The 16,783-nt window shown below is 36.8% G+C and overlaps 1 protein-coding gene across 3 annotated transcripts in view; it reads right to left on the reverse strand.

The window, feature by feature from the left end:
- LOC127652213 (serine/threonine-protein kinase N1-like) overlaps positions 1 to 16,783 on the reverse strand; it is a 65,382-nt gene that overhangs the window by 27,137 nt on the left and 21,462 nt on the right. Inside the window, exon 1 of one of the 3 annotated variants that reach the window (XM_052138346.1) lies at positions 9,725 to 9,974. The exons of 1 other annotated variant lie outside the window; for it this stretch is intronic. In XM_052138346.1, the coding sequence (XP_051994306.1) occupies positions 9,725 to 9,835 (111 nt within the window). In that variant the 5' untranslated portion in view covers positions 9,836 to 9,974. Of the gene's footprint in view, positions 1 to 2,729; positions 2,809 to 9,724; positions 9,975 to 16,783 lie in introns of those variants that run through there. One more of the 3 variants, XM_052138347.1, reaches the window with a different exon arrangement.

Genomic DNA, 16,783 nt, shown 5'->3' on the forward strand with positions numbered 1-16,783 from the left:
CTCCCGGGAATTTGGGTGGAAATCGGCTAATCAGATTGGAATTTGCGATTGTGGAAAAGCTCTTGCTATTTTTGTGTGTTATATGCATCAGCTGGTCCATAGGCTTGCATTCTGTTGCTGAAACATGTCTCAGTCATGTTTCTTGTCTGTCACACAACAGGCCTACAGTTGAAAATTTCCTCAAATACTCCTCTCTCTCAAATATCAGAACTCTTTAATCATTTATTTAGCTTTAGAACATTCTTTTGGATTATTATTAGGCTGTAAGTGTATAAAATAAGTGTGCTGTACTGCGATAACCATCACAACTCAACAGATCGCGGAGTCTGAAAGCAGCTGACAAACATTAGTGATGGGCAGAAGCTTCCTACAAATAGTGAGCAAAGCTATTATCTTAACTACATTTATGAGTAGTGAGGTTTTAGCTTCGTAAATGTTTAAATCATGTAGCTTTTCAGTAGCAAAGCTACCTCCTTTTTATGTAGCGTTGTAGCTTTGACAAAAGCTACACCATTACATCATCCATCACACCAGTGTTTACTATATCACCAGTTTTGAACCAGAACAAAAGTTGTCCAGTTAATTTGAGTAGGTTCTTTACAATGAATTGGTCGCATGGGATTGGTTCACAATTTAACAAATCACTCTGAACGTTCATGTGCTTGCTGCTTAATCATTAGGTGCTCTCAATTGCCAACACACTCACTGAATATTTTAAATACAGAATAATGATAAGTCTCATTGCAGTGGATCTACAATCAATGGAAACCAAACCAGCAAATGTGTCCTATCGTTTGATGAAGAAGGTCTTTATTAAGTTCAACCCATGTGCAGCTTGTGAACGACTACTGCAGGTAAAGACATTTTACCAAAAAAAGAGTATCAAAACACTTATTAGCCAACACTAAAATCACATCAAAACACATCATAAAACTACTTTGGCATTACCATATTTTTTGGACATTACCATTATCTTAGAACACCATGTTATTAATACAACGGTATAGGAATTTGGTAATCATATAGAGAAGTACCATGGTATTCTTTGAATTACCTTGAAGCACCATGCAAATACAATAGTAGTTCAATATGGTAATCATACATCACATGACAATGGTAGTACCATGCTATTCTTTGCAGTACTTTGAAGCAGAATGGTACATAAATATGGTAGTTGTATATCAAGGTACCATGGTATTACCATATGATAACATCAGATATCACATTGTTATTGCCCAGATGTGCTCAAGGAATTTGGCCTCTGATCATAAGCATCTAGTTCATGCAGAAATACAACAGCTAGACACAGAACTGCAGGATAAGATGAATCGTACATGTACACACGTTTATACAAGAATGTGCAAAGGATATTATGTTCAGATAGTTTTGTAGAGGTAGTAGTATAAATATGAAATAACATGCACATAGGCCTACATTTTATATTGCACCATACTGTATACTGCACCATGCATATGCTGCACTTATTTATGTGACAAGTCTTTTAGATGTTTTGTCTATGACAGTAGATAGTATGTTCTGTGCATCTGGTTGAAAGAAAATTGTAACAAATGTAGCAAGCTAATTTTGGCCTGTAGCTTTTAGTGTAACTTGCTACTTTCTCTGAAATGTAGCTTTTAGCTTAGCTTATCTAATTTAGCTAGCAAAATGTTTTAAGTAGCATGCCAAACACTGACAAATATTAACAATGGAATCCAGACATTTCGGGTCACTTTCCCCATTGTTTTCCATCCTGCTAATCTTGAATTCATCATCAGGATATTATTCACCGCGCCAAAGATCTGTAACGTTTACCCCTGCCTGCCAGAAACCATTCACTAAAAACATTTGCATTTCAGTTCAAGAAATGAATTTCTATTGGTTTTGGGACATTAAAATGGTCAAAGTCTACTTTGTTTGACATTTTGCAAAATGAACAGTAAAGTTTTTCTGTTTTCATGTCCTAAACCAATAGAAAATGAAAAATCAACAACAACAATGTGAATGAGCATTTGGAAACGATCAAATCAACAATCTTGTCTTCATGAACAGATGATTAAACCTAAATATGTTTTTACCTACTTACCAAAACTATGAAAACGAGTTCTTATCAAAAATGCCACCCTTGATTACAAATGGCCAAATGCAAACTAAAAGAAAAGGCTTACTTTGAGGTTCATTCAAAGAGGACATGGCAGTAAAATGACAAGGAATACAAAAAACAATCACTACAAAGCGACAGTTCACTTTTATGCTAAAATATCAGACACAACAGGAACAGGATGAAACCATTTCCAAGAACTGATATTGTTTGAATCCTTTCCCAACAAACTACTGCACACCACCAATAAACGGCAACATCAAAAAGACATCCAAGAGTTGCTACGACACACTAAAACCCTTTTATGAAATTGCAAAACAATGATGTTTTTACAGGTTACAGCATTGCCCACTGAACACACCTACTAAACTATCGAAAATAGCCACAATATTCCAGTTAGCCAATGATCAACCACCGTTTTACCATCCTAAATCCAGCCAACTTTGTGAAACTGCATACGATAGTGGCAGTTTTGCAATAGCAGCTTTGCTATGGCAACATTCTCCCTTGTTTATCTTAAGGGAAATACATCCAATAAGCAGAAAAGTTTGTCATTAAGATTCTCTGACAAAACTGACGTCTCGAATAGATTATTCTGACAACCCATAGTCTTGTAATCATAGAATGTCACCTGTATGTCTAGATATTCCCAGTGATCCCATTCACCAGACCAACACATCCTCTTCTCTCCAGTACAATGACACCACCCAGTAGCATGGAAACAGAGGGAGAGAGGGAGAAAGAACACGAGAGAGAAAGAGGAAAGCAAAGATGTGGTCAGGGGTCGCCCTCCCTGTGCAGGATATCCGGTTAAACCTCTACATGGTCTCTTCCTGTTTTCTGTTTGGCTTTACTAGATGACACCGGCGATCGAGGATAAGGCGTGTGTGCGTTTTATTTTTTTACTTTTATAATTTAATAACAATGATACATGTATTATGCAGGCATTGCTGTTTTTAAAAACAGTTTAAGGAACAAATAAAATAATGTACAGATTTTGGTTTGGCATCAGAGTCTCTAGTTTGGTTTCACTCCACGATTTTATTGCACACGTGGTAGAAGACTACAAAGAGAAGCAATTTTGGTTTCACTATTAACCAAGAATACGTCACTGTTAATTTAACCGTAAGAATTTAGAGTCTACAGTAAAAAAAAACATGATTTATTTTTATGATTATATATTATGGTAAAAATTTTTTTTTTTTTTTTTAGCACACACACACACACACACACACACACACACACTTTGGAATAATGTACATATTTTGCTAAATTGGTAGTTTAAGTCATTCAACTGATCAAAGCATAGACAGGACAATACTGATGTAAAAAACAGCACCATCACTATTTGAAAAAAGTCATTTTTGATCAAATCTAGACAGACCCCATTTCCAGCATCCATCACTTCAACACTGTATCCTGAAGTAATCAAGCTAAATTGCTAATCTGGTACTAGAAAATCACTTGCCATTATATAAAACACAGTTGAAAGCTGTTTGGTTTGTTAAATGAAGCTTAACATTGTCTTTGTGTTTGTTTTTGAGTTGCCACATTATGCAATAGACTGGCATGTCTTAAGGTCAATATTAGGTCAAAAATGGCAAAAAAGAAACTGCTTTCTCTAGAAACTCATCAGGTAATCATTGTTTTGAGGAATGAAAGCTATACAATGCTTGACATTGCCAAAATAAACTGAAGATTTCATACAATGGTGTACACCACAGTCTTCAAAGACAAAGGACACTGGCTCTAACAAGGACAGAAATAGATGTGGAAGACCAGATGTACAACTAAACAAGAGGATAAGTACATCAAAGTCTCTAGTTTGAGAAACAGACGCCTCACATGACCTCAGCTGACAGCTTCATTGAATTCTACCCGCTCAACACCAGTTTCATGTACAACAGTAAAGAGAAGTTTCAGGGGTGCAGGCCTCATGGAACGAACTGCAAAGAAAAAGCCACTTTTTAAACAGGAAAAAAAAGGCTAGAGTGGGCAAAGAAACACAGACATTGGACAACAGATAATTGGAAAAGAGTGTTATGGATCTTATACCCATTGAGCTTTTGTGGGATCAGCTAGACTGTAAGGTACATGAGAAGTGCTACAGGAAGTGTGGGGTGAAATTTCAACAAAAGTATCTGGACAAACTGACAGCTAGAATGCCAAAGATCTGCAAAGCTGTCATTGCTGCACTTAGAGGATTTTTATTTATGTTCTGAACATTTATTTCAAATTGTAATAGTAATTTTTCACATTATTAATGTCCTGACTATTCATTGTGATCAGTTGAATGCCTCTTGGTGAATTAAATAGCAATTTATTTTCATAAGAGCAAAATCTGTACATTATTCCAAACTTTTGGCCACCAATGTATATACAGTATATAATAAATACATTTAAATTATAAGAATTTTTACATGTACACCTAAATGTGAAAATCTTCCGTGCTTGTTCTTGCATGGTAACAGCAGCTGTTACTATAGTTATGGACTGTGGCTGCATGGTGTTTTGCCAGGTATTGCGTACGGAGCGTGAACTTTCAATTCAAGTGAAACTGGGGCTACATAAGAACTTCTAAATATATCAGATTAATTCCATCGGCCAGACTAATATCCACGGAACAACAGACTTAAATCGGCTGTTTGGAATGACTAAAGGCCAAAGTATACTTCAGGTGTCCGTGTTGAGGATCGCTCGGCGCACAGTATGTGTGACACAAATTGCGTCATCAGCACAGGAGTGCGGCTTGATCGCGCGCTGCCTACATTTTCTTGAACCGCACACACGGTCCTTGGCTTCTCTGCTATTGACTGTACTAAAAGAGCATCACAAAGTCATAGTGGGCATGCATCATGCGTTGAATGTGTTCGTGTTTCACCTGAGGTGAAACATGCAAAAACGAAGTATGCATGAGCCTTAAGGGTTACTGAAGTCTATGGGTGTAAAACATGCAGACAGAAATAATATAAAAAGGTACACATCCTACAAATTGGAAAGGATACAACAAACTAGGAAGTTTAATATTTTTATGCTGTGGTGTTTTTAAAGGGATGAATTGAGAAATGCAACTGATGAAGCCTGAGAGGGATAAAGGCGACCAGAGACGGCAGTGAGACAGAGAGAGAGAGCGTGTTGCCCGACACCTGTGTGCGTCTTGTTGGTTCAGTTCTTGATTCAAATATTCTTTATTGTCAAGCCGGTTCTCACCTCCTCCTTTCCATTGAACGGTGTTACAAGCTGCTCGGATGTCTTTGATGTAACTGGAGTGAAGTGTGCTCAGCTTTTTCCAACATGAAAATACTTTCCCACACAGGTTAAAGGAAGAAAATTGAGAAAATAGCACACCTGCGCTATATAACCTGAATCGATATAAAACAATTTGGGATTCCAATACAGATTACATTTCTTAAAACAGTGTTTTATTTATAAGGGACAGCATAGAGGATGAGGCCTCTCTCTCGCTCTGTCTGTCTCTCTCTGTAAGCGAGATCAGATCGCTATCTGATCTAAAAGCAAATTACACCAAAGAGCCAGAGGCTAGCACCTAGCAGAGGATAATTGCAAAATAAACAAAACAGAATCCGTCGGCAGAGCTACACCAAAAGATAAGCACACACAGTGAGTAGTCTTTTGCAGTCAAATTTAGACTGCACAAAAACACATGAGTCATTTACAGTAACAGGGGATTGAAGTGAGGAGTGCGTCAGAGAAATGTAGAACAAACTGACATCAAAACAACCCTTTACTACATAGCCATCTCACACCTTAGGTGTGAATATTTTGTTAACACTGCTAATCAAACACAATAATGCTCCCTTATGTAAGACAATCTGACTTGACATCCATTAAAACCCCATTTGCCAAAGACACATCAAGCATAATTTAAATGTAACAAGAAGCATTAAAATGGAGGCTCACAGGAACAGTTTTAATCGGTGTCCAGGAAGTTTCAATCCTCAACGGGCTGTCTCACAGCAATAATTAATACTTATGACTTGTCATAGTGGGATTTCTATACTGTATGTCACCTGAATTTGTTTGAAACGTAACAACAGAATCTATATACAAATATTTAATCAAATCCATGTTTCCCACCCTTTTTGAACAATGAATTTCTATGGATTTACATGACCATTTCAGGCATTTGTGATTACTTGATAGTTTTTTATTTTTAATAAACTCAAAAAGAACGATTTACTGACAAATTGGACATCACTATATCTTGTAAAAACGTTTATGAACAAGAGCAATTTCTAGCTCAATAAATACTTTAAAGCAGTGAAATATTATCAAAAAATATAGATGCACTATAGAATTTTCATGACTTTTTCAGATCTTGTAAACACATTTTCCTACTAATTCAGGAAGTGGGGGCGGTCGATATGTCGAACAGCTCTCTGCAATGTAAACCGTTCAAAATGTCAAACAGTTTGGCAAAGCCACATATACACATACCCTTTTCCACACATACACATACGCTTTTCCACCGTGCTGCTCATATCAGAGCCGGGGAAACTGAGAACTTAAAGATGATCTAACTGACAATATTAATAGCCAGCCCACAAATGTACACAGCACATCATGGACTTTACTTACAACAAGGCTGGAGCTGTTGTGCCAGTCCATGCAAATTATTGAGAAACACTTAATTAGGGATGGGCATGTGTACTCGAGGACTCAGGTACTCGGAAGTGGCAGCAATGATCAACCATGAAAACGATGATCGATAGTGATCACGCATAATGTGACTTTTCATTTAATTCGAAATCCAGTGACAATTACCTGACAGCTAAACACATACGTGTCGAAGAGGGAGCTCATTTTTAATTTTGAGACTGATAACGTTGTGACTGAGGAGTACATTGATTATCAGAGACTTCTCATGGCAAACAAACTGATATGACACAATGCTATCTTTACAATAATAATAATAAAAAAAAAAGAGTGTGTAATTAATAGTATTTTGAAAACCTGTCTCTGTAAAATGTTTGCTAAACACACTTTATTATATTTAATGTAAGAGTGAGGAGAGCATGTGAGGAGAGAAGCTGACAGCTGCACTCTCATAGAAGCAGATATATCTCTCATCCTGGACCAGCAACTTCTAGTTGTGGTTAAAAATTAAAATGAATAGCATGGCGTAGATTAATTTTAAATAATAATGAAATACTATTAAATTATGTACAATGCTTAAAACAAAAAATAACAAAAAGTATTCAGAGTGTTTTAATGGCGAACCAATATTTTTAAGATATCTTTTTTATAAGGTTCTAAAGAAGACACTAAAAACTGAGATACTCTTTTACACAATAGAACCATTTATTTAATCTTGTTCCATATTTTGTTCACAGCTCATACTGAATGTAAAAGACCAGTTTATGTAATGTGATTTTTTAAAACCGCTGTTAAAAAAAAAAAAAAAGAAAAGGGAAAAATGTTAAATTTAAGAAACTGAAAAAAGAAATAAATTAAAAGAACAAGATCCATCGTGATGCATCGAGAATCGTTTTATAATCGAATCGTGAGGTCAGTGATGATTCACACCTATATTCAATTGAATAACAGCATGTCTGAAAATGACAGTATTTGCTAATAACTTGCCCTCCAGACTGGCCACAGTGCCATACTTCGAGGACTGAGCAAGCGCTCATTCTTTCAGTAAAGTGGCTGTGTATTAGAGGTCGAGCAATAGAGGATTTTGCCGATACAATAAGTAAGGTGCTGGTAAAGGCAGATTACAGATTTATCGGGGCGACAGGTTTTCCTTTTTTTTTTTTTTTAAATCAAAATCAATATCAATAAAACAACAAAATATATTTTCCTTTCTAAACTATGAAGGGCACAGACACTAAGGCTAAATCAATATTTGGTGCATAATGCGGGACGTTGCATACACCGGCATTTTGAAATTACAGAGATTTGGCTCCATCACAATTTATCAAATTAAGCTTTTTATAGCCTATAGATTCACCAGATGGAGAGTTCTCCATGTATATATTTCACCAGATGAGGTTTTATAATAAGGATACAAAATAAAAAGTGGGGGAAAAGTGAAAATAAAATGTCGTCAACAACTATCATCATATATTTTTTGATTAATCTGCCTTTACCAGCACCTTAGTTATTGTATTGGCAAAATCCAAAAAGCAACTATAGGTACGGATTAATTGGTAAAAAGAAAAAGATCGGCCCCGAATCTAGGCACGATCGACATTCACTGGTTTAAGATGAAGATCGGCCGATCGGTGAACCTCTAGTAAACATTCAAGCCAGCGGGCCCATAACAAAGGTAGTTTGGGGTATGAAACAAGGGTTTGGGTGGGAAACTAAATAACTAAACCAAATTACACCTCTTCACCATCTCTGTGCACATGACAGGCTGAAGGTGTGGGGTTAAAACAGACTGACTATTGGTTTAACTGCCCTGTGGTCTCACGTTCTTCAGCAGAGAAGTAATTTCATCGGAAGTGCAAGTTATTACATTCTTATTAAAGATTAAAAAGTTATATTGCATGGATAAATCAGTCACAATAAGACCAGTTGCATACATTAAGAAAATAAATCAGATCAATTTTGATTTCAGACTTATGAAAGTGGCAGTTGAAACCCTGCAAACCATAGACTTGTCTTGGCAAGTGGTATAAGTCTTCATCTTCTTTGAATGTAAATTATTTCATTTTGATTTGTCAAAAATACTCTTAATTTATTGACGTGTAAAACTTTTTAAATGCATAACATAATTGCTTAGTGCACCTTAAAAAGTCAAATCAGCAATTGCTGACTCACAGGCAATTGGTGGTCACCAAACATGTTGTGACATCAGAGCTAAATCGCGGAGGCTACAGTGATAATGTATAAACAACTACGGTTTGAGCCAATAACCACAGCACCATTTAAGCCATTTTACTCATTGCAAAGGCAACTGAAACAATACCTCTGAAAATGATGCAGCGTGAACCTCATTGTGGTGGGGCAGGCCATATGCATCAGTTCATACAAAGTAACAGAACGGTCATTAGTCAGAGCGAAATGGGATGCAAAAAGGGTGTCAGACAGAGGAAAAGCATAAACAATGACAGTATAGCACAAGGGAGAGTCGGAGGAGGAAGAGGGGGATGAGAGGAAATGGCGTTACGCAACTCGCAAAGTCATCAGACGATGGGGGAGGGGGTGCTCAAAGTAAACAAAAAACAGTCTGCAAAGGACACAGTTTAACTCCTGAAAAAAAACACAGAAATGGGGAAATATACAGCAACGAGAGAAAAAAAAAGATGCAAAGAGAAAATTAGAAAGTAAAAGATTGTGACATAAACAGCTTGTTTTTTTAAGGAAGTGCAAATTACACGGAAAGCGATGCACTTAAGTATTGCAACACTGCATATCTAAAAACAGTGTTGGCCACTTTCTTAAAACAAATATTTGAATAAGAACCAATTGTAAAACAAATAGCATGCTCAAGTACCTATACAATACACTAAATATTTATTCACTCCATTAATATTTTTTGCATTCTGGACCAAACTCTAAAATTGTACCCAAAATGTTATTTTGGTGCATCCTTCAACAAAAGTCTTTGCTCAGCTTCTACTCTAAAAGGATTTGGGGTATCTTCACCAGGCCTACCCCATGTGGTGCGGCGGCAGGCTCCGGGGGGGTGATGTCGTCGTGCTGTTCCATGGGGAATGTATTTCTTCCATCCTCGTTAGCCATGTCACACCCTCTATCTCCCTGCATGTGCCCACCCAGCTCTGATAAATACAGCTAATAAAATCTCCAGTCAGTCAACCCCCCACTGAGATCCTCTTTATAAGTCCCACTTCAGAACACAGAGACACAGCTTCCCCCTCGACTAAAGAAAGGTGCCAAAAATGGAACCGAAGTGGGGGTGAGCCGCAGATACAGAACAATAAAGCAGAGCAAGAGATTAAGGCAACAAAAGAAAGTGCGACTAAGTCCCGCCCCTTACTTCCTTACCTTCAACAGAAACTCAGAGACAGTCAAACTTATCCCATAGATGGGTGTTGCTTAAAAGGTATGTTTCTGGCCATACTGAGGTGAAATGTATTTATGAGATGAGCACACATGAACTCCACCAGAATGTGGTGTTTATCCATGGGAGACGCACGACTGTCTTTAAGCATTCCAAGTTAATGGTGTGTCAATTCAAGAATCATTGTGGCAAGCTAATTGTTATTGGTTGTAACAAGTTGTAAAAGTGAATGCTGACAAGTTTAGTTTGTGTAAGCATTTTGTGTACTGTTGACGAAGAATAGTAATAAAGCTTGTCAAACAAATTTAACTCAGGTTTGTACAAGGTGTAAATGGGGTATAAGGTGCTGAATGTGGATGTTCCTGATCTACCCCCTAAAGCACATGAGGCGGAGTGTGAACTATGGAGGAAAAATGTGATATGCGTAGTTGGATAATGTAATATTTTATGTGATAATCCTATTGATGTCATCAGAGCGTGTGGAACACTGGAACCCCCGCTACCTAAAAATACTTTGTGGTGGGAAGAAAAAGGACTTGTATCCCAGAAATTACAATCTTAGTTGTCTTTTGTTCTAAATTGCATTTTTACAGTATACTGTTTACTACTTAGCTGCATATCTACAAATGTGATGCACTCTCATCATTTTTGAGTCAGAGGTAGTTTTAGGAGAAACACTATTTTAGTCTCAGCTTTTAAAAGTGTAAATTTTAAAATCACAAAATTAAACAATAAATGTTGTTTTGATGCTCTTTAATGTCAAGTGTGGCAGATTGTGGTAGGTACCCATGTAAAAAGAGCTGGGCGCAAAACACTTTCTGACTTAAAGCATGGATAAACATGAATGAACATCGGAGGGTTTGCTCAAAGATACAATACAAAATGTGTCAACTCATATGCAATCGCCCAATCTGTTATTGTTAAAATGGCATGAAATTAAATATTAATGGGGAATTTCTCATGCTTTGGATCTGCTCCAACACACACTGCACGCACCTATACCAAGTGACTACCCTTAAAAAGTTCACTGAAAATTTGCCACAAACTCGCCAAAGATAATATTCACATGTAAATGCGCTTTGCTTTTGTTTTTGAAAACTGAGAGACAATACTTTAAGAGACAACTAGCTAATTAATTTAATATCAATAACTGTCTTGTTATTGGACACTTTTTAACCTTGAATTAAATTATGGCGGATTGTGAATGGAGAATTTCTACAATGCAAGGCTCTATAGTGCAACTATTTCAGTCGCATTGTGCTTGTGTGCCAAGTGTGACATTGCTTCTTGCAAACTGCAGGTTGTACTCCTATGCTTGCACACTAGGGGGCATTTACTGTGAGAACACATTTATGTTCAAAGAATTGATTTGGTAATGTTACTTTGGAAGAGTGTTGCCATAACAAGGAACAACAGGACAGAATGCAGACTTAAGACATTAGACAGAGACATAAAAAGTTGAAGAGGGTGAAATTTGTTAAGTGTAGTTAAATAACGAGAGATAAAAGTGAGAGGTAACATGCGATGACTACACCCAATCTAGTTCCACTCCGTTTCGCTTCAGATCTCATCCCAGATGTCATTGTGTCGCTCGTCAGGAATTGAGGACATATAACGGTGTCTACAGAGTGCATCTAAAAGGCCTTGGTTTAATTAAGATTTAATGGTATGATGATCTAGCCAACTATAAATAGTCTGGAACTGTGCATGTGTGTGTGTGTGTGTGTGTGTGCGTGTGTAGTCATTTAGGGAGTGTACACCACATCTCTGAGTCACACTTGTTGTAAAATCCTTAAACAAACTCCCAAAATACACAAACAGAATCATTATCAGAAGCATGACAAAATCTTAACTCAGTTACACAAACAGGATAATTTGCCTATACTTATTATAATCCCTCATTTGGTCATCGCTGGTCACAACAACTGTGGAAGACGAGGGGTGTCAAGTAAAAAGATTGAGGAATTATAAATTTTTTTAAATGACAAATAAATTGACATTTAAAATTGAATTAATATTATATTATCAATATAATTCTACATTTTTATACTATAAAAATAAAATATTGATTGTAATTTAAAAATACTTAATTATTATATTTGTAATTATATTCACATAATTTAATAATTATACAACAATAATATAATAATTAAAAAATATCTTTAGAAAAATATTTTTTCTACCAATCTTTTCTTGAAACTGCACACTATGAATACATTCATGATAATGGGGCACAGACATAAAAGTGTGCACCTCTGAACGGAACAGAAAGTCGCCCAGACAACACTGAAATCAGAAGTTGCTCTGTTCAACTCTAAAACTGAACAGTGTTCAGTCACGCTTACAAAAATACAGAGGGAGCTCTATTCAGCTGCTGTGAGAATGCCAGCAATTCTGAGCTCCTTTAAACCCCTGAGGTCAGAGAATTCAAAATGACTGTCCTTCCTTCTGTCTGCCCAGTCATGAGCTTGCCCCAGATTCATAAAGCCTAATCATTCCATCTCTGGTTCAGGCCTTTAAAATGTCACTGTGTTAATGAATGAAAAAAGGCCATAAGCTTCAGAGAAAAAGAGAGAGATAAAGAAACAGTGTGCAAAAGAAAAGGACAGGGGTTAGGACTGTGACAAAGAGTGAAGGCAAAACTGTGAGAATGAAACCGAGAAGAGAGAAAGGGGCAAGAGAAGAGGTCAACAGGCAATAAAGAGATGAATGTAATGTGGGGAAAAAAAATGGAAATACTTTTCAATAAGGATCTTTTTGTTAACATTAGTAAATGCATTAGAACTAACAATGATTTTGCAGCAGTAGTTAAAGTACAAATGTTCACTGTTAGTTCATGCATTAATGTTAATGTACACAAATTTTAATATACATTTTTTTATTATAATTTGTTGTAAAATAATAGAGGTGGACCAATATGTCAGTTTTACCGATTAATCAGTGCCAATAGTTGCTTTTTGGAACTATTGTTATCAGCAAATATCTATGTCAAGAGTTGATGATATTTTTGAAATTATAAAATTATGAAAAACTAAGAGTCCCTGGTGTATTTCGGGCTTGTTTATACTTAAAAGCCCTGCGTTATGCACCAAATCTTCTTTTTTTCCTAGTTATTCTTTGGGACTTTGGTTGAACAATAAACTGCATCTGAGATTATATAAATTTTGGACTCTTTGTCTGTTCCAGTCATAGTAAGGAAAAAAATGTATAATTTTTTTTTTTTTAAACCATCACCCGATTAAGCGGTTATAGGCCTTTCCATCACCTTAGTTATCGGTATCTGCAAAATCCACTATCGGTCGACCTCTATAAATTAACATTGACCAAGATTAATAGACTTAATAAATACACCTAATAGATGGAAATCGAAGGCTTAGTTCAGACAGGCAGCAAAAATCAGATTTTTGTGGTGTCCATCTGCAATCGTAGAAATTCTGTGAAAACTATGAAATCTAATTTTTACTGAAGTGATCCAAACCACATTCATAGGTGGTGTGAAATCCAATTTCAATAAGGTTTTAAAAATAGCCCAATCATATTTTATATAGTTTTTAATCAGCATTCGGGATACAATGAGACCATTTGAGAGCAATTTCAGACATTGAAAGCCTGATACTCTGCTGTTATAGAGACAATGTCTCATGACTATGTCATTACTATGGCAACCAATGTAGATATACTTGTAAAGTGACAGAGTGAACAGTACGTCCAAAATCGGATTTGAAAAAACGAATCAGATTTATGTGTGTGTGACAAAACCAAAATGGCCACACAATTACAGTTTAAAAAGTAGCTTTGCGTGAAAAGCTTACTGTTGGCCTCTTTACCTGTTCGCGCACACGCACACGCGTTGTGTTTCCATGTTTTATGGGGACTTTCCATAGACATAATGGTTTTTATACTGTACAAACTTTATATTCTATCCCCTAAACCTAACCCTACCCCTAAACCTAACCCTCACAGAAAACTTTCTGCATTTTTACATTTTCAAAAAACATAATTTAGTATGATTTATAAGCTGTTTTCCTAATGGGGACCGACAAAATGTCCCCACAAGGTCAAAAATTTCGGGTTTTACTATCCTTATGGGGACATTTGGTCCCCACAAAGTGATAAATACACGCTCACACACACACACACACACACTGCAATCTTGTGTGGTAAGCATTAGTGTCAGATTGATGGATAGAAACAGACACACTACTGTATTTAGACATATACAGATCTATGGGGATTTTGGAGCAGAAAAATACTGATGGCATAGACAACTGTGAAATGTCTGATTCTTTCCCAGACTGATGGTCACCTCATGTTATAACAATATGATGCAATGCGGCCACACATCCACACACACTGTGTGTTTGCGCGCACGCACAGGCAAAGAGTACTTTAGGAGGTCATTGTGCATTTCAGTTTGTTCATTATGGGTTGAGATGAATGGTGTGTGCGTGTGTGAGCGCACATTGAGTTCAGATGAATGGTTTCATTGTCGCATCGTCAGGAAAAGGCCTTCCTAAAGTCTCTGTTATACTGACTTAATCTCACAGACTGCTGTGAGCTATCGTTGTGCCACAGTGGATTACACTCTATATTAAATACTCCTGAACTACCACTTTTAAAAACTACATAATAAACTACTAAACTGATTCTCTATGTGTGTGTGTGTGTGTGTGTGTGTGTGTGTGTGTATATATATATATGACTCACAGTGAACATAACAATGACTGGCCTTGGAGAGGCTTTTATTTAAGAAAGGTTTGATTACTGGAGCTGTCAAATGTAACGTGTTAATGCATACTATAAATTTAAAATGTTTAATGCTTGATTTTTCACGATTAAGGCATTTAACAATTTGACATTAGATTCTAACATTTTATTAATTTCCATGCAAGTTCTAAACACTGGTTGGGCTTGGGCAGAACCTTTGCGATACTATAAATAAACACACTACTGTGTGTGTGTTTGCCAACAATGATCATGTGATGGAGATAGGACCTCTTACAAAACAAACCTAGATGGGACTTGTGACAAAAAAGTACATTGCATTTGTAACCAAAATTGACATGGACCTTCAGACTGTTCTAACTCATATTATGACTTTTCTAACTGATCATACTAATGGTTTCCCCATAGCAGATGATCCAAAATCCCATAGATTCACATTGATGGAATGTTAAATTCTTACTGCTTTAGTCAATATTTTCAAACTCCTACGGTCCACAAATTCAATTCAAATCAAATTCATCCATCAAAGCTTGTCAAGCCATCCATCCATCCAACAAGGCTTCATCAAGCCAGCATCAAGTTTTTAATCTAGTTATTACTATTGCTCATAAAGTATGTGACAAGTTTGGTCGATGTAGCTTGAAAGCTCTATGATGAGTTAGTCAGAAATGTTTCCTCTTGGATTAGGGAGTTTGAAAAAAATCCAACCTAAGTCCATAGAATAGCAGTGTGTTGGCTTTGTCAAACCTGGAAGTGGGTGTGAGATCCAGGGCGTCCTACCACCATCAAAAAAGATCAGTACTGGGTCAGAGGGTATGAGGTGGCCCAATTCTACTACAACATGTCCTCTTCTCATTGACTCATCTGGCAAGTGCACATAGCAGTGGTAAACTGGTGCACCAGGCACCATGTGCATCCCAGCTGCTCTGAGCAGTGTTCTTCACACCTATCATGAGGCAGGACGTGGGCTGACTTGGAGGCAGTTTTCCCTCTCACTGGGAGTAAATCCTCTACCACACGGGGATACACTTGCATGACCCATTTGGCTCGGCTTAGTTAACAAACCCCACTGCAGACATCAGATGTGTGAGAGGGGGAGGACTAAACACGGACCTATTCATCTGGACCCAGTACCACAATCAGACCAGAGTATCATGAAAACACAGACCTTTTTGAGCAGTCTATGAGTGTCTGCCACCATTCTTCATTAAACCAGAGCTGCGAGCACTAACATGAGTAAATATTTAATCACCAATGCTACCTTAACAACTATACCAGAATTGTAAAAATGTGACTGAAGACATTTTCTGGACAGATGTCGTGAGATTCACCACTCTACCCTCATTTAAGATATTGGTCGCACTGTTAAAAGAATATTCCGGGCTCAACACAAGTTAAGCTCAATTGACAGCATCTGTGGAATAATATTGATTACCACAAAAAAAATGTTTGACTTGCCCCTCCTTTTCTTAAAAAAAAAAAAGCATAAATCTGGGTTAGTGATGCACTTGCAATGGAAGTGTATGGAGCCAATCTGTAAACCTTTAAATACTCCCTATTTCAAAAGTAAAGCCACAAGAAACAATATTCGTGTTAACGTGATTTTAGTATGATAAAATCACTTACTAACCTTTTCTGTGTAAAGTTAGTCAATTTTACAACTTTGTTGCCATGACGATGTAATGTCAACAAACCCTAAACGACTGTAAAAGAGACAATTTAAACCACTTTAGCTCAAATAATACACTAGTTTTAACAGAGGAATTAATATAAGTGCTTTTATAAAATTGTAAGCATCACGTTTGTTTTTAAACCCTCCAGAAATTTGCCCCATTCACTTCTATTGTAAGTGCCTCACTTTAACCTCGATTTTTAATTTTTATTTTTTTAAAGAAAAGGAGGGACGAGTAGACATTAATTTTGGTGGTAATCAACGTTATGCCACAAATGCTGTTGATAGAGCCTAA

This window comes from Xyrauchen texanus, chromosome 11 (genome assembly GCF_025860055.1).
Source record: "Xyrauchen texanus isolate HMW12.3.18 chromosome 11, RBS_HiC_50CHRs, whole genome shotgun sequence".
Taxonomy (NCBI): Eukaryota; Metazoa; Chordata; class Actinopteri; order Cypriniformes; family Catostomidae; genus Xyrauchen; species Xyrauchen texanus.